At 42.9% G+C, this 23,230-nt stretch overlaps 1 protein-coding gene across 2 annotated transcripts in view; it reads left to right on the forward strand.

Annotated features, from left to right (window-relative positions):
- Positions 1 to 23,230, forward strand: part of LOC310777056 (serine/threonine-protein kinase/endoribonuclease IRE1-like) — a 55,471-nt gene that overhangs the window by 9,482 nt on the left and 22,759 nt on the right. For both annotated transcript variants that reach the window (XM_083637310.1, XM_083637311.1), the window contains 3 exons: positions 8,526 to 8,657; positions 14,967 to 15,098; positions 20,456 to 20,587. In XM_083637310.1, the coding sequence (XP_083493436.1) occupies positions 8,526 to 8,657; positions 14,967 to 15,098; positions 20,456 to 20,587 (396 nt within the window). The remainder of the gene's footprint in view (positions 1 to 8,525; positions 8,658 to 14,966; positions 15,099 to 20,455; positions 20,588 to 23,230) is intronic.

Consider the following 23,230-nt stretch of genomic DNA (forward strand, 5'->3'; position numbering starts at 1 on the left):
GCCTCCCAGGCAGCGCGACAAGGAAATGCCAACCCGGACTGCAGGGGAAGGTTTGGCACTTCGGCGTCGGGTGCTGCCTTTCTGGCGGCTAATCGTGTGAAGAAACTATGCAGACAGACAGACAGAGGCAGATGAGCTCAGTTGTGTGCGCGGATTGACTGGTGTTCACAGGCACCGTCAGCTGCAGCCAGAGCAATCTACATGGCTCTGGGCTGCAGCATGAGCGGTTTCTCTTTGATCACGGGGCTTTTTCAGGCTGTATTCCGGACATTTCTCTAATCTGGAGAGCACTGTCGCCACCTGATGAGTCCGTAAAATAGGTTATACAGCTTCAATAGCTACAATATTTGTACAGGACATACATAAGGCTTTGATCCACGTCCCACCATCAAAAAAGGCAATTGACGACAGCTATCGTCTTTGGCACTCTACGTTACTAATTACTTTGACGACAGGCGTCGTCATTGGCACTCAATGAGTTAAACTGGCGTTAAACGCAAAAAAACGTGCCAGAATGGGCCTTAAATACCGGCCTAACGATATCTTCCTCCCTGGCATTAATTTCGCACTTTGCGATTTTGAAAACCAGGCCTTATTCAGTGCGCCGCGGATATTCCACGCACAGCTCTCCTCTGCCGATCTCACACTTTCTCCCCCTCTCTCTCTCTCTCACTCCCTCTCTCTCCGGCTCAGACAGGCACAAAGACAGATGGAAAAAAAGTTGTTATACCGTACGTAGTATAACAACATGACAGTTTTTTATAACATGACAGTTTTGAGCCCGTGACATTCAGAGGATGTTGCATCATGCTACCTGTGCAGTGGGGGAGAAGAAAAGGCGAGAGAAAACGACAAATATTCACTGCTCCGGCTCCCCTACCAAAGCCACACATGTGAAATCTCCCAGCATGCATTGAGGTGTTATAGTAAATTATTGATTGATTGCTTATGATGTATGGCTTCTAAGATGTATTTTGTGGACTATGCTCTCCATCATGCAGAGCATACCTGAAGGGAGATAACATGTATTTTGTCTTGTGTGATCAGACGGGGGTTATTGTGCCTTTTGTGAATGTCAGATGAAGCTACTGGCCTAATGGAAATGTACTAGTGTAGATGGAACTTTTTGGGAGCACAGTGGAAAATCACTGGCCTCCAAGGTGCTCATAGTTTTAGTATATGATGGGAAGAGACTTTGACTCGTGGCTCTGCTGACAAAAACGTTGTCAGGGGAGACTCTGTGCACAGAGGTTTACTTGTGGAATAAAATCCTCCTATACATTTTAAACGGGCATCTCATTATTGATGGATCAACAAGACATTTCAGCTATTTTTCTATTACATTTTGGGGGCTCGCCCGGGATCTCACGTGTGGAATGCGGACCTCTGGCATGTCGACTGGTGATAACCTCCTGCCAGAGTGGGACCTCAAACCTCGCTTAGTTCTAAGAGAGGAGGGGTCGACATGCGGAGGAACGTAGGCGAGCGCTGTGATCTACAGAACCTGGTGAGGCATATACACACTGAATGCAATGTTGATTGATCAATTTTATGTCAAATTGAGTAGCTACCAACATTTTGAATAATGTTATACAATTGGGTTTAAAACATAGAGGATTGTAATTAGCCTACTGCTAAAAGCTGCAGGTCTGGGGGATGGTGTGTGTAACGGATATAGCCACTGCCTGGGCAATCTTTTGTCTTTTGAGGGTGGTGCGAGGGTCCAGAGGGGACGCTCGAGTGAGATATATATAAGACTCACTATTGCCGTACGGATATACTCACTGCCGAGAGGGTGAGGCGTTGCGTCAGGAGGGGACGCACGCGTAAGGGGAGCTTACTAGAGCCGACTCGTTTTAAGCAAGGTTTAGAGAAAAAAAACGGCCTGTTTGTCGACGGACAACAGAAAGACGCAAGCTGAAAGGTATGCTTGGCGTCCAAACTGCAGTATAAAGATAAAGAAACACATACCCAGACCTGAGTTTTGCGAAAGGAGGTATAAAATTATACGTAGGTAGAAGGTATACAATTACAAACATTCAAAGCGTTTGTAAAACAAACAAAAAAAGGTCTCTTTTCATTCATTTACAAAAAAAAGAAAAGTTGCTTTCAAAAGGTATCTTTCCTTTCAAAAAAAAAAAGAAAAAAGTGAGAGAATGAGGGGAAACAATGAGCAGTGAGGCTCATTAGAGGGAGGAAAATTACAAATTAAACTTTTTATTTTGGGTCTTAAACGTTCATATGTGTAGATAAGCCGGCCGGCAGGATACAAGCGGGGCTGTTTATTTGTTATGTGGATTCACAGTGGGTTATTGGTTGTATTGATTTAACCCACAGCATACCAGCCCACAGTAGAGGTATGTTTTATTGGGTTTTATTTTAACCCATACCTGTCCACAAAAGAGGGATAGGTTGTTGTTGTTTTTTTTAATGGTAATACCAGTGCCCAATTCAGCCTGCCTATTTTTGACGCCTATGCGGAAATTGCATTCTTTCAAATGGCCAGTGGGCGTCGCAGTTTGTGTAGCACTCCCCGGGAACATCCATTCAACTCTATGGGAAACGAGCCAACTTCTCTCTCGGTCTATGTCTTAAATAAACACTTTCCAAATGAGTTTATGGTCTGAAAAAACAATTTCAAGACTTTTTCATGCTCTAACGCGCTCCGTTTTCCAAATTATAGCCCCATTTCGAGGAAAATTGACGACAAACATCGGATAATAAGAACAGTAATACTTCCGACCGGTAGAGGCAGCAATGTGCCGCAAGGCATCAGGTAGCAAGTAATAGTTGAGCAAATTATCAGAAAATATTATTACTTTATATTTTAATAATGTTAGTAGACACACGCAACTATATAGATACCATACATCTAACGTCCATAACATGGCGGACCATTTAACGTTATCTATACCATTAGATAAAGCCTTAAGCCTTCTCTGTATTCAGACTATTCAGACCATTGGAATCAGCGATTCAGCCCAGAAACCGGAGTACGTTATAACGTTATAAATATAGTCACGTTATAAACAACTAACCAATGCTGGGGGTCCATATGGAAACAGTGTTACTCGAAATGGTTAAAAGTTAAATCAATTTGGTCATTCAGTGCCGTTTTACTGCAATGTAAAGTAAGTAGCGTTAGCCGCTAACATTAGCCAAAGTAGCTGACTACCCATAATGCATTACGGCGATAAGCGAGACAGGGCAAATTCGGAAACTCCCCCGGCAGCCGCCCCCTCTCCTCGTACTTCCGTGTAGCATTAATTAATTCAACCAATCAAACGAAATCAAACAATATCCGGAAGTGAGCTTCATTTTGCTGTGTCAAAGTCAATGAGCTCCGTTGGTCCATTATATATATAATCCAAACAAGTTCATTTCGTCTATCTATTATTAACTATTAGTTTTTCTTATTTTCAATAAGAAAAACTAATAGTTACATTATATATATATGTCAATGGGTAATACCCACAAGGGGGTATTGGTTTTGATTTCGCCCACACAAGGGGGTACAGTTGTTTAGATAAAGCTCACAGTGAGCTATGGGTTTGTATTTGCATGGTCTCTAACCACAGAGAGAAAAAAAAACATTTACCCCACATTGAGAGGGAATATAGACTGTATAAATGTTATGGTCTAAGTGGTTCTGAATAAAACCACAGAGAAAAAAAACACATTTACCCCACATTGAGAGGGAATATAGACTGTATAAATGTTATGGTCTAAGTGGTTCTGAACAAAACCACAGAGGGAAAAAAAAACATTTATTATGATCGGGAACAGAAAGGACAATATTCCCCTCTATTCTTGTCAAAGCCAAAAGCAATAATAATAATAATAATAATAATAATAAATTGTATTTGTATTGCACTTTTCATTTTGACCAAATCCCAAAGTGCTACAGAGGTAAAATAATAAAATAATAAAATAATAAAAATTAAAAGATAAAAACATAGAGAAATAAAATAAAATAATAATAATTAACACATTCACTGCCAGCCGTTTTTTTTTTTTACTGTAGGTAGCTTCTGCCAGAGGGTTTTTTTGAGGATTCTGGCTCATCTTTCAAGACCTGAGGATTCTTTTCTGCTAAGATTTTGTGAACACAAAATATCTAAAAAGAACTAATAGAATGTGTGCTTTCTCTGTCTAAAAGAGTTAGTTTGTAGAGTTAGTAGTTATGTAGGCATTAGCACTTGAATACAGCATGGTTTCAGCGTCTGAAAATTTAAGCTGAGATAAATAGCTTTTTGTGAAATTCGATAGAACAGTCACTTTAACCATTCATTTTTGGCATCAGTAAGACGTCAGACATCTAAACAATAGTTTTGAACAGTAATTTCCTCCATAACAGCAGGAAACACCCCTCTCCTTCAAACTCCTCCCTCCGTGTGTGTTCTTCTTGGCTGCAGCGGGCGTGTCACAAGCTCGTTTCTGTTGCTGCTGCTGCTGTGCCTGTCTGCTGGCGGCCGCTGGGCAAGTCTGGATGGGCTCGCTCGTTTCTTGCGGTTTCGGTTGAGAGCTTTGATGAAGCTTTTGCGATTCTGGTCTTATTTATGCTGCGTGTTTCAAAGTGTGTTCCACCCGTAATCTATTATGCAAATTTGCAATCCCTCACCGCCAGCAATCAGCGCGAAAGCGAAAGCGTTTTCGCCAATCCATTCTACAGTATGAGAATGGTTTCATCGCGCGTTCCCCTGCAGTTTTGGCTCTGCTTTTTCTAATTTGGAGAGCACTGTCGCCACTTAGTGGGTCGGTGGAATGGGTTGTACACGTTCGGTGGCTCCAATAATTTTATAGGAGACGTGGGGGGCGTTGATCCACGTCCCACCGTCAAAAAAAAGAAAAAAAAATTTAAGCCGAGATATCTCGTCATTGGCAGTCAACCGTTGGATTTTGTAAGCCGAGATATCTCGTCAATGGCAGTGAACGTGTTAAAAGAAAAACATAATTAAAAGAACATTAAAAATCACATAAAAAGCCTGAGAAACTAAGGAAAAGCATAGAGCTAGGAGAAGGCTTTATTAACACGTTCACTGCCAATGACGTGTTAATACGTCAAAAAAAATCCAACGGTTGACTGCCAATGACGTGTTAACACGTTCACTGCCAATGACGTGTTAATACGTCAAAAAAAATCCAACGGTTGACTGCCAATGACGTGTTAACACGTTCACTGCCAATGACGTGTTAATACGTAAAAAAAAATCCAACGGTTGACTGCCAATGACGTGTTAATACGTTTTTTGACCGTGGGATGTGCATCTAACCCTTTTACATCTCTTATATAAATATTGGAGCCACCGAACGTGTACAACCCATTCCACCGACCCACTAAGTGGCGACAGTGCTCTCCAAACTAGAAAAAGCAGAGCCAAAACTGCAGGGGAACGCGCGATGAAACCATTCTCATACTGTAGAATGGATTGGCGAAAACGCTTTCGCGCTGATTGCTGGCGGTGAGGGATTGCAAATTTGCATAATAGATTACGGGTGGAACACACTTTGAAACACGCAGCATAAATAAGACCAGAATCGCAAAAGCTTCATCAAAGCTCTCAACCGAAACTCCAAGAAACGAGCGAGCCCATCCAGACTTGCCCAGCGGCCGCCAGCAGACAGGCACAGCAGCAGCAGCAACAGAAACAAGCTTGTGACACGCCCGCTGCAGCCAAGAAGAACACACACGGAGGGAGGAGTTTGAAGGAGAGGGGTGTTTCCTGCTGTTATGGAGGAAATTACTGTTCAAAACTATTGTTTAGATGTCTGACGTCTTACTGATGCCAAAAATGAATGGTTAAAGTGACTGTTCTATCGAATTTCACAAAAAGCTATTTATCTCAGCTTAAATTTTCAGATGCTGAAACCATGCTGTATTCAAGTGCTAATGCCTACATAACTACTAACTCTACAAACTAACTCTTTTAGACAGAGAAAGCACACATTCTATTAGTTCTTTTTAGATATTTTGTGTTCACAAAATCTTAGCAGAAAAGAATCCTCAGGTCTTGAAAGATGAGCCAGAATCCTCAAAAAAAACCTCTGGCAGAAGCTACCTACAGTAAAAAAAAAACGGCTGGCAGTGAATGTGTTAATACGTCAAAAAATATATATATATTTTTTTGACCGTGGGATGTGCATCTAACCCTTTTACATCTCTTATATAAATATTGGAGCCACCGAACGTGTACAACCCATTCCACCGACCCACTAAGTGGCGACAGTGCTCTCCAGACTAGAGGAAGGCAAGCAAAAAGCAGTGTGAGGAAGCCATTCTCATGAAAATGGATTGGCGAAAACGCTTTCGCTTTCGCGCTTGGGAGCTGGCGGTGCGGGATTGCAAATTTGCATAATAGATTACGGGTGGAACACACTTTGAAACACGCAGCATAAATAAGACCAGAATCGCAAAAGCTTCATCAAAGCTCTCAACCGAAATCCCAAGAAACGAGCGAGCCCATCCAGACTTGCCCAGCGGCCGCCAGCAGACAGGAGCAGCAGCAGCAGCAGCAGAAACGAGCTTGTGACACGCCCGCTGCAGCCAAGAAGAACACACACGGAGGGAGGAGTTTGAAGGAGAGGGGTGTTTCCTGCTGTTATGGAGGAAATTACTGTTCAAAACTATTGTTTAGATGTCTGACGTCTTACTGATGCCAAAAATGAATGGTTAAAGTGACTGTTCTATCGAATTTCACAAAAAGCTATTTATCTCAGCTTAAATTTTCAGACGCTGAAACCATGCTGTATTCAAGTGCTAATGCCTACATAACTACTAACTCTACAAACTAACTCTTTTAGACAGAGAAAGCACACATTCTATTAGTTCTTTTGGGATATTTTGTGTTCACAAAATCTTAGCAGAAAAGAATCCTCGGGTCTTGAAAGATGAGCCAGAATCCTCAAAAAAACCCTCTGGCAGAAGCTACCTACAGTAAAAACAAAACGGCTGGCAGTGAATGTGTTAAAAAGGAAAGTTTTCAGTCCCTTTTTAAAAGCATCCACCGTCTGTGGTGCCCTTAGATGGTCGGGAAGGCTGTTCCACAGACGGGGAGCGGCCGAGCAGAACGCCCGGTCTCCCATGGTGCGGAGTTTGGTCCTGGGGGGATGGAGGAGGTGGTTGTTTTTTGAGCGGAGGTTACGGGAGGAGGTTTGTGTTGTGAGCAGTTCTTTGAGGTATTGGGGGGCATGTCCATGGATACACTGATGTGTGAGCAGAGAGGTTTTGTAAATGATCCGGGAGGAGACAGGGAGCCAGTGTAGGGAGTGTAGGATGGGAGTGATGTGGTCATATTTGCGGACTCTCATCAGGATCCTAGCTGCACTGTTTTGAATATACTGTAGTCTCTGAAGGCTCTTGCTTGGAATCCTGATTAGGAGCGCATTGCAGTAGTCCAGCCTTGAGGAGACAAAGGCATGGACAAGTTTTTCGGCATCTGGCAGGCTGAGTGTGGGACGGAGTTTGGAGATGTTTTTTAGGTGAAAGAAAGAGGTTTTGCAGAGTTGTTTGATGTGGGTGTCAAAGGTCAGGTGAGGGTCAAACCTAACACCCAGGTTGGTAACGGATGTGGAGAGGGGAATGTCCTGGCCGGAAAAGGTGATGCGGGTTATGGGGGATGACTGGACCTGGTGTGGAGTGCCAACCAACATAGCCTCGGTTTTGGAACTGTTTAGTTGCAGGAAGTTCTGTCTCATCCATGCCCTTATCTCCTCAAGGCAGGTGGTCAGTGAAGATGATGATGCAGAGGGGGTTGGGAGAGTTTTGAGGTATAGCTGAGTGTCATCAGCGTAACAGTGAAAAGATATGTCATGTTGGGTAATGACATTTCCGAGGGAGAGCATGTAGAGGATAAATAGGATCGGTCCGAGAACTGACCCTTGAGGGACGCCACAGATGACAGGAAGTGTCCGGGATTTTGTGTCGCCAAGGGAGACATACTCTGTTCTCCCCGACAGGTAGGAGTGAAACCAGTTTAAGACAGAGTCAGAGAGGCCGATCGAGTGGAGGCGGTTTAGAAGGATGTTGTGGTCAACAGTGTCGAATGCTGCTGTCAGGTCCAAGAGGACCAACAGAGATGGAGAGCCAGCGTCCGCCGCCATCAACAAGTCATTTGTGACCCGGACCAGAGCTGTTTCAGTACTGTGGGCTGATGGGAAACCAGACTGGAACTTCTCATACAGGTTGTTGTGTTGTAGGTGGTCCTGAAGCTGTGCAGCTACCACTTTTTCTAGCACCTTAGATAGAAATGGGAGGTTTGAGATGGGTCTGTAGTTGGCATGGACTTCTGGGTCTAGGGTGGGTTTTTTGAGAAGGGGTCTGATGGCAGCAGTTTTAAGAGCGGGTGGAAGATGGCCGGTTTGGAGGGAGTGGTTTATGATCCGGGTGATTGAATACAACACAATATACATACATTTATTTTTTACAGTGTCGTCCTGAACATAAGTGACATACATACATACATACACTTTCATTTATCATGTGAGGACAAGTAATTTCTGCTAATGTCTCTTAATGTGTCTTAAAGGTCTCAACCTGGAATTGGCCACGCCTCACCACCAGCAGCAGGCAGCACACTTGAGTCAGCTTCAGTGGAACCGGGTCTAGCCCTGGAGTTGCGCCCTTCGGAGGGAGCTCCGGAGGACTCAAGCGGAGAAAGGTAAGATTGAGACACAAGACTGATGAGTGGATGAAGAAAATCCACTCACACAGGATAGCACCCTATAGAGAGAAGAAAAGTGAAGTTGAAAATGTTGCACTGACGCACATGGCCGTAACTAGCTATGAGAACGGGGAGGTCCGGACCTCCCCTAATATTTCAGAGGGATTTTATTTTTTATTTTTATTTTTTTTATAAAACAATCTGCATGGAAAAGCATGAAAAACACGGGATCGCTTTTATTTTGAAACGAAAGGCAGGAAGTCATCTGACGCCGCGTCCGCGGTAACTTGATTCCGAGAGAGCAGCAGCATGGTGGTGAGTGATGACTGTCTGTCTGCCTGGCGAGATAATTGAAGGTGAGCGAGCTGCAAGACAGTGAGCGAGTGAACAACAGACAGTGAGTGACACTGACAGATTTTTTAGCAACAACCAAGAAAGTAAGTGTCTAGTCTGTCTCTTAAGTAATGTTACCTGTGTGACACGTTGGGATGCTACTGGCTAATCATGCATGATGCCAATTGCCAAGCTCCCGAAGTCAGGTATGCAGGTGGCTATATGCATGGTTTCAGTTTCATGACCCAATAAGTAACAAAAAGAGGTGGTGTAAAGTTAAAAACAACATAATATATTTTATTTTATTTTTCAATCGTTCCTATCGGGAATAAATAAATGTCCCTCTGTATGTTTTTTTTTTATTATCGATGATGACTTTGTGTGTTGTGTATGGCTTGGGTTGTGTACCTGTGTTTGTAGGTGTCATTTTGATATGAATTTGGCTAAAACAGTTTGTGTTTGTTAGTTACAATTATGTTGACAGGAGAGCTGAGCAGGTGGTGACATGAAAGAGAATATACTGAATAATGACATCACAACAGTATAATCCTAATGTTGATTTAAAATGATATATTACTCTAAATATGGCTAAAAAAGGGGGAAAAAAACCCTCAACTTTTTTTTCGGCCGCGCCCTTGCGGGCGCCACCGAATCCGCCCCCCCTTGCTGGACCTCCCCTATTTCGGAACCCTGGTTACGGCCCTGCTGACGCATATTATGCTTTGCGTTATTGTAAGTGTCTAAAATAAAAGGCCATCTTGCCTCTGACACATTTTGCTTATGCTATCAAATCCTGGGTAAATAATCATACAAGTGATAGAGAAATGTAAGTTCCTGTGGCTTTATTTTATTATCAATAATAACCTAGGCTTTAACAGGCGGTGGCGGGCCTGCGAAGGTCTGGCCCCCGTGTCTTGAAGTATGAATGAACATACTGCCGTGGTACCATCTAGTCAGCGTGTTTGTCGCATGTAGGTGTGTTGGCAACACACACGTGGATGACAGTCCACACCTAGCAGAGGGGGCTTCTGTGCAGTGGTTAACTTGGAGTCCCTGCGATAGGAGTCGTCACTCTTTGAACAGGCAAGGCTGATGAAAACGGCCAAGTTTCTATACCCATAGCAAAGTGGAGTAGGGATCAGACCGTCGGCTTCCAACCGGGTGGCCAATCACCACTACGGGATCCGCCTTAAAGGTGGGTTGGCGGTCGCGATCGATCTGGGTCATCGGCCGGTCGGGTCGCATATGGCAGTAAGACCATGTTTGTGGAGTGTATGTGTATGTCAACATTTTTAATATTGATAATAATGATTTATTCTTATCAAAAAGTGTGGAATTGTTATAGTAAATTATTGATTGATTGCTTATGATGTATGGCTCTTCTAAGATGTATTTTGTGGACTATGCTCTCCATCATGCAGAGCATTCCTGAAGGGAGATAACATGTATTTTGTCTTGTGTGATCAGACGGAGGTTATTGTGCCTTTTGTGAATGTCAGATGAAGTTACTGGCCTAATGGAAACGTACTAGTGTAGATGGAACTTTTTGTGAGCACAGTGGAAAATCACTGGCCTCCAAGGTGGGGGGCGGGTGCTCATAGTTTTAGTATATGATGGGAAGAGACTTTGACTCGTGGCTCTGCTGACAAAAACGTTGTCAGGGGAGACTCTGTGCACAGAGGTTTACTTGTGGAATAAAATCCTCCTATACATTTTAAACGGGCATCTCATTATTGATGGATCAACAAGACATTTCAGCTATTTTTCTATTACATTTTGGGGGCTCGCCCGGGATCTCATGTGTGGAATACGGACCTCTGGCATGTCGACTGGTGATAACCTCCTGCCAGAGTGGGACCTCAAACATCGCTTAGTTCTAAGAGAGGAGGGGTCGACATGCGGAGGAACGTAGCCGAGCGCTGTGTTCTACAGACCCTGGTGAGGCATATACACACTGAATGCAATGTTGATTGATCAATTTTATGTCAAATTGAGTAGCTGCCAACATTTTGAATAATGTTATACAATTGGGTTTAAAACATAGAGGATTGTAATTACTGCTAAAAGCTGCAGGTCTGGGGGATGGTGTGTGTAACGGATATAGCCACTGCCTGGGCAATCTTTTGTCTTTTGAGGGTGGTGCGAGGGTCCAGAGGGGACGCTTGAGTGAGATATATATAAGACTCACTATTGCCGTACGGATATACTCACTGCCGAGAGGGTGAGGCATTGCGTCAGGAGGGGATGCACGCGTAAGGGGAGCTTACTTGAGCCGACTCGTTTTAAGCAAGGTTTAGAGAAAAAAAACGGCCTGTTTGTCGACGGACAACAGAAAGACGCAAGCTGAAAGGTATGCTTGGCGTCCAAACTGCAGTATAAAGATAAAGAAACACATACCCAGACCTGAGTTTTGCGAAAGGAGGTATAAAATTATACGTAGGTAGAAGGTATACAATTACAAACATTCAAAGCGTTTGTAAAACAAACAAAAAAAGGTCTTTTTCCATTCATTTACAAAAAAAAGAAAAGTTGCTTTCAAAAGGTATCTTTCCTTTCAAAAAAAAAAAAGAAAAAAGTGAGAGAATGAGGGGAAACAATGAGCAGTGAGGCTCATTAGAGGGAGGAAAATTACAAATTAAACTTTTTATTTTGGGTCTTAAACGTTCATATGTGTAGATAAGCCGGCCGGCAGGATACAAGCGGGGCTGTTTATTTGTTATGTGGATCCACAGTGGGTTATTGGTTGTATTGATTTAACCCACAGCATACCAGCCCACAGTAGAGGTATGTTTTATTGGGTTTTATTTTAACCCATACCTGCCCACAAAAGAGGGATAGGTTGTTGTTGTTTTTTTTAATGGTAATACCAGTGCCCAATTCAGCCTGCCTATTTTTGACGCCTATGCGGAAATTGCATTCTTTCAAATGGCCAATGGGGGTCGCAGTTTGTGTAGCACTCCCCGGGAACATCCATTCAACTCTATGGGAAACGAGCCAACTTTTCTCTCGGTCTATGTCTTAAATAAACACTTTCCAAATGAGTTTATGGTCTGAAAAAACAATTTCAAGACTTTTTCATGCTCTAACGAGCTCCGTTTTCCAAATTATAGCCCCATTTCGAGGAAAATTGACGACAAACATCGGCTAATAAGAACAGTAATACTTCCGACCGGTAGAGGCAGCAATGTGCCGCAAGGCATCAGGTAGCAAGTAATAGTTGAGCAAATTATCAGAAAATATTATTACTTTATGATATTTTAATAATGTTAGTAGACACACGTAACTATATAGATACCATACATCTAACGTCCATAACATGGCGGACCATTTAACGTTATCTATACCATTAGATAAAGCCTTAAGCCTTCTCTGTATTCAGACTATTCAGACCATTGGAATCAGCGATTCAGCCCAGAAACCGGAGTACGTTATAACGTTATAAATATAGTCACGTTATAAACAATTAACCAATGCTGGGGGTCCGTATGGAAACAGTGTTACTCGAAATGGTTAAAAGTAAAATCAATTTGGTCATTCAGTGCCGTTTTACTGCAATGTAAAGTAAGTAGCGTTAGCCGCTAACATTAGCCAAAGTAGCTGACTACCCATAATGCATTACGGCGATAAGCGAGACAGGGCTAATTCGGAAACTCCGCCGGCAGCCGCCCCCTCTCCTCATACTTCCGTGTAGCATTAATTAATTCAACCAATCAAACGAAATCAAACAATATCCGGAAGTGAGCTTCATTTTGCTGTGTCAAAGTCAATGAGCTCCGTTGGTCCATTATATATATATGTCAATGGGTAATACCCACAAGGGGGTATTGGTTTTGATTTCGCCCACACAAGGGGGTACAGTTGTTTAGATAAAGCTCACAGTGAGCTATGGGTTTGTATTTGCATGGTCTCTAACCACAGAGAGAAAAAAACACATTTACCCCACATTGAGAGGGAATATAGACTGTATAAATGTTATGGTCTAAGTGGTTCTGAATAAAACCACAGAGAAAAAAACCACATTTACCCCACATTGAGAGGGAATATAGACTGTATAAATGTTATGGTCTAAGTGGTTCTGAACAAAACCACAGAGGGAAAAAAAACATTTATTATGATCGGGAACAGAAAGGACAATATTCCCCTCTATTGCTGTCAAAGCCAAAAGCAATAATAATAATAATAATAATAATAATAAATTGTATTTGCATTGCACTTTTCATTTTGACCAAATCCCAAAGTGCTACAGAGGTAAAATAATAAAATAATAAAATAATAAAAATTAAAAGATAAAAACATAGAGAAATAAAATAAAATAATAATAATTAAAAGAAAAACATAATTAAAAGAACATTAAAAATCACATAAAAAGCCTGAGAAACTAAGGAAAAGCATAGAGCTAGGAGAAGGCTTTATTAAAAAGGAAAGTTTTCAGTCCCTTTTTAAAAGCATCCACCGTCTGTGGTGCCCTTAGATGGTCGGGAAGGCTGTTCCACAGACGGGGAGCGGCCGAGCAGAACGCCCGGTCTCCCATGGTGCGGAGTTTGGTCCTGGGGGGATGGAGGAGGTGGTTGTTTTTTGAGCGGAGGTTACGGGAGGAGGTTTGTGTTGTGAGCAGTTCTTTGAGGTATTGGGGGGCATGTCCATGGATACACTGATGTGTGAGCAGAGAGGTTTTGTAAATGATCCGGGAGGAGACAGGGAGCCAGTGTAGTGAGTGTAGGATGGGAGTGATGTGGTCATATTTGCGGACTCTCATCAGGATCCTAGCTGCACTGTTTTGAATATACTGTAGTCTCTGAAGGCTCTTGCTTGGAATCCCGATTAGGAGCGCATTGCAGTAGTCCAGCCTTGAGGAGACAAAGGCATGGACAAGTTTTTCGGCATCTGGCAGGCTGAGTGTGGGATGGAGTTTGGAGATGTTTTTTAGGTGAAAGAAAGAGGTTTTGCAGAGTTGTTTGATGTGGGTGTCAAAGGTCAGGTGAGGGTCAAACCTAACACCCAGGTTGGTAACGGATGTGGAGAGGGGAATGTCCTGGCCGGAAAAGGTGATGCGGGTTATGGGGGATGACTGGACCTGGTGTGGAGTGCCAACCAACATAGCCTCGGTTTTGGAACTGTTTAGTTGCAGGAAGTTCTGTCTCATCCATGCCCTTATCTCCTCAAGGCAGGTGGTCAGTGAAGATGATGATGCAGAGGGGGTTGGGAGAGTTTTGAGGTATAGCTGAGTGTCATCAGCGTAACAGTGAAAAGATATGTCATGTTGGGTAATGACATTTCCGAGGGAGAGCATGTAGAGGATAAATAGGATCGGTCCGAGAACTGACCCTTGAGGGACGCCACAGATGACAGGAAGTGTCCGGGATTTTGTGTCGCCAAGGGAGACATACTCTGTTCTCCCCGACAGGTAGGAGTGAAACCAGTTTAAGACAGAGTCAGAGAGGCCGATCGAGTGGAGGCGGTTTAGAAGGATGTTGTGGTCAACAGTGTTGAATGCTGCTGTCAGGTCCAAGAGGACCAACAGAGATGGAGAGCCAGCGTCCGCCGCCATCAACAAGTCATTTGTGACCCGGACCAGAGCTGTTTCAGTACTGTGGGCTGATGGGAAACCAGACTGGAACTTCTCATACAGGTTGTTGTGTTGTAGGTGGTCCTGAAGCTGTGCAGCTACCACTTTTTCTAGCACCTTAGATAGAAATGGGAGGTTTGAGATGGGTCTGTAGTTGGCATGGACTTCTGGGTCTAGGGTGGGTTTTTTGAGAAGGGGTCTGATGGCAGCAGTTTTAAGAGCGGGTGGAAGATGGCCGGTTTGGAGGGAGTGGTTTATGATCCGGGTGATTGAATACAACACAATATACATACATTTATTTTTTACAGTGTCGTCCTGAACATAAGTGACATACATACATACATACACTTTCATTTATCATGTGAGGACAAGTAATTTCTGCTAATGTCTCTTAATGTGTCTCAAAGGTCTCAACCTGGAATTGGCCACGCCTCACCACCAGCAGCAGGCAGCACACTTGAGTCAGCTTCAGTGGAACCGGGTCTAGCCCTGGAGTTGCGCCCTTCGGAGGGAGCTCCGAAGGACTCAAGCGGAGAAAGGTAAGATTGAGACACAAGACTGATGAGTGGATGAAGAAAATCCACTCACACAGGATAGCACCCTATAGAGAAGAAAAGTGAAGTTGAAAATGTTGCACTGACGCATATTATGCTTTGCGTTATTGTAAGTGTCTAAAATAAAAGGCCATCTTGCCTCTGACACATTTTGCTTATGCTATCAAATCCTGGGTAAATAATCATACAAGTGATAGAGAAATGTAAGTTCCTGTGGCTTTATTTTATTATCAATAATAACCTAGGCTTTAACAGGCGGTGGCGGACCTGCGAAGGTCTGAGGGCACGTTAAAAGTTTCTATAGTGCTGGGGAGAGAACTGAATGGCCCCCGTGTCTTGAAGTATGAATGAACATACTGCCGTGGTACCATCTAGTCAGCGTGTTTGTCGCATATAGGTGTGTTGGCAACACACACGTGGATGACAGTCCACACCTAGCAGAGGGGGCTTCTGTGCAGTGGTTAACTTGGAGTCCCTGCGATAGGAGTCGTCACTCTGTGAACAGGCAAGGCTGATGAAAACGGCCAAGTTTCTATACCCATAGCAAAGTGGAGTAGGGATCAGACCGTCGGCTTCCAACCGGGTGGCCAATCACCACTACGGGATCCGCCTTAGAGGTGGGTTGGCGGTCGCGATCGATCTGGGTCATCGGCCGGTCGGGTCGCATATGGCAGTAAGACCATGTTTGTGGAGTGTATGTGTATGTCAACATTTTTAATATTGATAATAATGATTTATTCTTATCAAAAAGTGTGGAATTGTTATAGTAAATTATTGATTGATTGCTTATGATGTATGGCTCTTCTAAGATGTATTTTGTGGACTATGCTCTCCATCATGCAGAGCATTCCTGAAGGGAGATAACATGTATTTTGTCTTGTGTGATCAGACGGAGGTTATTGTGCCTTTTGTGAATGTCAGATGAAGCTACTGGCCTAATGGAAACGTACTAGTGTAGATGGAACTTTTTGTGAGCACAGTGGAAAATCACTGGCCTCCAAGGTGCTCATAGTTTTAGTATATGATGGGAAGAGACTTTGACTCGTGGCTCTGCTGACAAAAACGTTGTCAGGGGAGACTCTGTGCACAGAGGTTTACTTGTGGAATAAAATCCTCCTATACATTTTAAACGGGCATCTCATTATTGATGGATCAACAAGACATTTCAGCTATTTTTCTATTACATTTTGGGGGCTCGCCCGGGATCTCATGTGTGGAATACGGACCTCTGGCATGTCGACTGGTGATAACCTCCTGCCAGAGTGGGACCTCAAACATCGCTTAGTTCTAAGAGAGGAGGGGTCGACATGCGGAGGAACGTAGCCGAGCGCTGTGATCTACAGAACCTGGTGAGGCATATACACACTGAATGCAATGTTGATTGATCAATTTTATGTCAAATTGAGTAGCTGCCAACATTTTGAATAATGTTATACAATTGGGTTTAAAACATAGAGGATTGTAATTACTGCTAAAAGCTGCAGGTCTGGGGGATGGTGTGTGTAACGGATATAGCCACTGCCTGGGCAATCTTTTGTCTTTTGAGGGTGGTGCGAGGGTCCAGAGGGGACGCTTGAGTGAGATATATATAAGACTCACTATTGCCGTACGGATATACTCACTGCCGAGAGGGTGAGGCATTGCGTCAGGAGGGGATGCACGCGTAAGGGGAGCTTACTTGAGCCGACTCGTTTTAAGCAAGGTTTAGAGAAAAAAAACGGCCTGTTTGTCGACGGACAACAGAAAGACGCAAGCTGAAAGGTATGCTTGGCGTCCAAACTGCAGTATAAAGATAAAGAAACACATACCCAGACCTGAGTTTTGCGAAAGGAGGTATAAAATTATACGTAGGTAGAAGGTATACAATTACAAACATTCAAAGCGTTTGTAAAACAAACAAAAAAAGGTCTCTTTCCATTCATTTACAAAAAAAAGAAAAGTTGCTTTCAAAAGGTATCTTTCCTTTCAAAAAAAAAAAGTAAAAAGTGAGAGAATGAGGGGAAACAATGAGCAGTGAGGCTCATTAGAGGGAGGAAAATTACAAATTAAACTTTTTATTTTGGGTCTTAAACGTTCATATGTGTAGATAAGCCGGCCGGCAGGATACAAGCGGGGCTGTTTATTTGTTATGTGGATCCACAGTGGGTTATTGGTTGTATTGATTTAACCCACAGCATACCAGCCCACAGTAGAGGTATGTTTTATTGGGTTTTATTTTAACCCATACCTGCCCACAAAAGAGGGATAGGTTGTTGTTGTTTTTTTAATGGTAATACCAGTGCCCAATTCAGCCTGCCTATTTTTGACGCCTATGCGGAAATTGCATTCTTTCAAATGGCCAATGGGGGTCGCAGTTTGTGTAGCACTCCCCGGGAACATCCATTCAACTCTATGGGAAACGAGCCAACTTCTCTCTCGGTCTATGTCTTAAATAAACACTTTCCAAATGAGTTTATGGTCTGAAAAAACAATTTCAAGACTTTTTCATGCTCTAACGCGCTCCGTTTTCCAAATTATAGCCCCATTTCGAGGAAAATTGACGACAAACATCGGCTAATAAGAACAGTAATACTTCCGACCGGTAGAGGCAGCAATGTGCCGCAAGGCATCAGGTAGCAAGTAATAGTTGAGCAAATTATCAGAAAATATTATTACTTTATGATATTTTAATAATGTTAGTAGACACACGTAACTATATAGATACCATACATCTAACGTCCATAACATGGCGGACCATTTAACGTTATCTATACCATTAGATAAAGCCTTAAGCCTTCTCTGTATTCAGACTATTCAGACCATTGGAATCAGCGATTCAGCCCAGAAACCGGAGTACGTTATAACGTTATAAATATAGTCACGTTATAAACAACTAACCAATGCTGGGGGTCCATATGGAAACAGTGTTACTCGAAATGGTTAAAAGTTAAATCAATTTGGTCATTCAGTGCCGTTTTACTGCAATGTAAAGTAAGTAGCGTTAGCCGCTAACATTAGCCAAAGTAACTGACTACCCATAATGCATTACGGCGATAAGCGAGACAGGGCAAATTCGGAAACTCCGACGGCAGCCGCCCCCCCTCCTCGTACTTCCATGTAGCATTAATTAATTCAACCAATCAAACGAAATCAAACAATATCCGGAAGTGAGCTTAATTTTGCTGTGTCAAAGTCAATGAGCTCCGTTGGTCCATTATATATATGTCAATGGGTAATACCCACAAGGGGGTATTGGTTTTGATTTCGCCCACACAAGGGGGTACAGTTGTTTAGATAAAGCTCACAGTGAGCTATGGGTTTGTATTTGCATGGTCTCTAACCACAGAGAGAAAAAAACACATTTACCCCACATTGAGAGGGAATATAGACTGTATAAATGTTATGGTCTAAGTGGTTCTGAATAAAACCACAGAGAAAAAAAACACATTTACCCCACATTGAGAGGGAATATAGACTGTATAAATGTTATGGTCTAAGTGGTTCTGAACAAAACCACAGAGGGAAAAAAAACATTTATTATGATCGGGAACAGAAAGGACAATATTCCCCTCTATTGCTGTCAAAGCCAAAAGCAATAATAATAATAATAATAATAATAAATTGTATTTGCATTGCACTTTTCATTTTGACCAAATCCCAAAGTGCTACAGAGGTAAAATAATAAAATAATAAAATAATAATAATTAAAAGAAAAACATAATTAAAAGAACATTAAAAATCACATAAAAAGCCTGAGAAACTAAGGAAAAGCATAGAGCTAGGAGAAGACTTTATTAAAAAGGAAAGTTTTCAGTCCCTTTTTAAAAGCATCCACCGTCTGTGGTGCCCTTAGATGGTCGGGAAGGCTGTTCCACAGACGGGGAGCGGCCGAGCAGAACGCCCGGTCTCCCATGGTGCGGAGTTTGGTCCTGGGGGGATGGAGGAGGTGGTTGTTTTTTGAGCGGAGGTTACGGGAGGAGGTTTGTGTTGTGAGCAGTTATTTGAGGTATTGGGGGGCATGTCCATGGATACACTGATGTGTGAGCAGAGAGGTTTTGTAAATGATCCGGGAGGAGACAGGGAGCCAGTGTAGTGAGTGTAGGATGGGAGTGATGTGGTCATATTTGCGGACTCTTATCAGGATCCTAGCTGCACTGTTTTGAATATACTGTAGTCTCTGAAGGCTCTTGCTTGGAATCCCGATTAGGAGCGCATTGCAGTAGTCCAGCCTTGAGGAGACAAAGGCAGGGACAAGTTTTTCGGCATCTGGCAGGCTGAGTGTGGGACGGAGTTTGGAGATGTTTTTTAGGTGAAAGAAAGAGGTTTTGCAGAGTTGTTTGATGTGGGTGTCAAAGGTCAGGTGAGGGTAAAACCTAACACCCAGGTTGGTAACGGATGTGGAGAGGGGAATGTCCTGGCCGGAAAAGGTGATGCGGGTTATGGGGGATGACTGGACCTGGTGTGGAGTGCCAACCAACATAGCCTCGGTTTTGGAACTGTTTAGTTGCAGGAAGTTCTGTCTCATCCATGCCCTTATCTCCTCAAGGCAGGTGGTCAGTGAAGATGATGATGCAGAGGGGGTTGGGAGAGTTTTGAGGTATAGCTAAGTGTCATCAGCGTAACAGTGAAAAGATATGTCATGTTGGGTAATGACATTTCCGAGGGAGAGCATGTAGAGGATAAATAGGATCGGTCCGAGAACTGACCCTTGAGGGACGCCACAGATGACAGGAAGTGTCCGGGATTGTGTGTCGCCAAGGAAGACATACTCTGTTCTCCCCGACAGGTAGGAGTGAAACCGGTTTAAGACAGAGTCAGAGAGGCCGATCGAGTGGAGGCGGTTTAGAAGGATGTTGTGGTCAACAGTGTCGAATGCTGCTGTCAGGTCCAAGAGGACCAACAGAAATGGAGAGCCAGCGTCCGCCGCCATCAACAAGTCATTTGTGACCCGGACCAGAGCTGTTTCAGTACTGTGGGCTGATCGGAAACCAGACTGGAACTTCTCATACAGGTTGTTGTGTTGTAGGTGGTCCTGAAGCTGTGCAGCTACCACTTTTTCTAGCACCTTAGATAGAAATGGGAGGTTTGAGATGGGTCTGTAGTTGGCATGGACTTCTGGGTCTAGGGTGGGTTTTTTGAGAAGGGGTCTGATGACAGCAGTTTTAAGAGCGGGTGGAAGATGGCCGGTTTGGGGGGAGTGGTTTATGATCCGGGTGATCAGGGTGATCAATACAACACAATATACATACATTTATTTTTTACAGTGTCGTCCTGAACATAAGTGACATACATACATACATACACTTTCATTTATCATGTGAGGACAAGTAATTTCTGCTAATGTCTCTTAATGTGTCTTAAAGGTCTCAACCTGGAATTGGCCACGCCTCACCACCAGCAGCAGGCAGCACACTTGAGTCAGCTTCAGTGGAACCGGGTCTAGCCCTGGAGTTGCGCCCTTCGGAGGGAGCTCCGAAGGACTCAAGCGGAGAAAGGTAAGATTGAGACACAAGACTGATGAGTGGATGAAGAAAATCCACTCACACAGGATAGCACCCTATAGAGAGAAGAAAAGTGAAGTTGAAAATGTTGCTGTAGCACACGCCTCCTAATACTGCTGGTAGTGGAGGGAGTGCAGTAATTGTTATAGTTAGTAAAGACTACCAATAATACTGGACCAGAATCAGAAGATACCAGATACGAACAGGAGACAGAAAAGTGACTATTTGCAACATCAATGACCACACGAGACAAGGAGTTAGAACTGTATGAACTGGTACCTTGTATTTATATAAAAAAAACATTAAAGGAATGAAAGGAATGAAATAAAATAAAAACCATAAATTCAGTTTTCAGTGAATAACAAAAATATCTCAGTTCAGTTATTTAACAAAGCTTTCTTTTGTCACTCTTGTTTTAGCTTTTAACCACTGAGTTCTTTCAACTATTTTTCCCAGCTAGGTTATTTTCGGACCGGGTGCACCCTAATACGGTAAGTACTGTAATTCTGTATCAATCTCTATTTTAATATTTCAGGTAATCCCAGGATCCAAGGTAAGTATAAATATTAACACTGTAACAGTTCAATATTTTCACCTTTCAATTCAAATCAATCGTTCAATAGTTCAAGAATACCCCAATATCAAATATAATGAAATGCACAGAAATGATCCTATGAATACTCAGTCCATTCACTCGAACTAGTGATGGTTACTGCTCAGTCCTTCCATAGGCACGGGGTTGTTTGGAGAAGAATGAAGAAGGTAAGTGTCTTTCCAAGTCAAGTCAAAGAGAGGTAAGTCAAAGTCTGGGATTTGGGCTGTGCAAGGGGGAAGTTGAGCGTACGAGTAGGCTGGCGTTGTGTGATTATGATTGTTCGTCCTACCGCCGTGGCAGGAGAGGGGTAAGGTTGGCAGTTCTGGGCTCTGGGTTCTACTCAGGGACCTTCAGGAATCCAGGAATCATCAATCCAGGAATCCAGGAATCATCAATCCAGGGGTCTCATCTGGGTTGGGTTGGCTCGCCATCGAACTTCGAATCGACTCAAAAAACCTGACCTGCAGTCATTGACATGGCCAGAATTGTTCGATCAATCAAATGTCTTTCAATCCTTTTTCTGATCAGGAATTAATCATTCTTTTAACTTCACCAAAACATGTATAAATTATAATGTAAATTGTATATTCAACACATTTTAAATAACCTTTACAGCAAATGAATTCCTGAGCAAAATGAAATAAAGTGTCTTTTTAGCTTAATATTATTGTAATTATTTTTTACAGTGCAACAAATAAATGCTAAATGAATTGCATCATCTTTCACAGTGCAATGAATAAAATACTTGACAAAACATGACTCATGTTGCTTCTAGACTAGTAAACAGTGTAGCAGCTTGAAAGCAGCTTAAAACATTGAGCAATAAAACACTCCACATAACGTTTTCATACTCTTCTCAGTTGAGTTGTCAACCAGCTTGACTTTAGTTGAGCTAAACAGTCAGCTAATTGCACTGTAGTGTTCATCATTCAATGCTAATGTTGTTAGCTCCAGGCCTAGTGACTTGAAACTCGCTAGCTTAGCCTGCCCCTCATGGCGCAGCATTAATTATTTATTTCTTCCGTGACTCACCAATTCGGGAGTTCCTCTGTTTTGTTCAGTCGGTTTCGATGAGCAAGGCTTCTCACACAGGCATCTACAAGCTTACAACAAAGTACAGGCTGTTACCATTCTGATTTGACAACTTTAGATTGTGTTTTCTACGTTTTATCTGTGTTGCATTTTTACCGTTCAGCAGCACAGGTCCTCTCTCCACTGCGTCTCCCAGCGTTTGACTAACGTTATGTCTAGCTTGTCAACAGTGCTAGGATCGGCGCTCTGATTGGCTAAGGCACTTCAGTGCTGTTGTTTCTGATTGGCTAAGGCACTTCCTGGGTTTTGTTAACTCTTTGTAACCTGGTTCAGACAGGCATGAGAGAGAATAATGTACTGCTGTTTTATCATTTCAATTGTATTGTACATGTGACTTTCTATTTAAGGATTAGACTGTTTTTATATCTTATTTGTGACCTGGGTTACACCCTCCCCTCTTGAACCCATGCACGTCCCGTTGCATGCACAACTAGGCTGTGTAGTCACTACAGGGGGTGGTTGACCAGAGTCTGAGTCAGGACCATTAATCTCACTTAAAACATCAGTATAGGCTACACTTAGACCTTGAAAAAGTGCTTGTACTATAGAAATTAAAGGGTTGCCTATCTGAGGATAATGAAATTTCTTGGGCCTCTCTCTGTGTCTTTGTGATCGTCTGAGAAAGCTTTCAGCTTCCTGATTGTCATTATCAATTTGATTGTCTGATACGTCATTGGTCGTGTCTGTATTAACATTTGTGTTTTCTCTGATTTCCATCTCATCAGATGCACTGCTTGGTCCTGGACGTTCCTCTTCGCCTCCTGGCACATCAGATGTGTGACATGGCTCACCAGGAGTGTGCAGGATATCAACAGGTTCACAAGGTGCTTTAGATAGACTTGCATTTTCAGGTTCTGCTGAGACATTTCCTCCATCAGGTGAGTTTCCTGGAGGTAAGTGATCAGCAGGAGTGTCTTTTCCCTTTGTATTTGTCTCATCTAGGTCTTCTG

Source organism: Poromitra crassiceps, assembly GCF_964638095.1.
Source record: "Poromitra crassiceps genome assembly, chromosome: 5".
Classification (NCBI taxonomy): Eukaryota; Metazoa; Chordata; class Actinopteri; order Beryciformes; family Melamphaidae; genus Poromitra; species Poromitra crassiceps.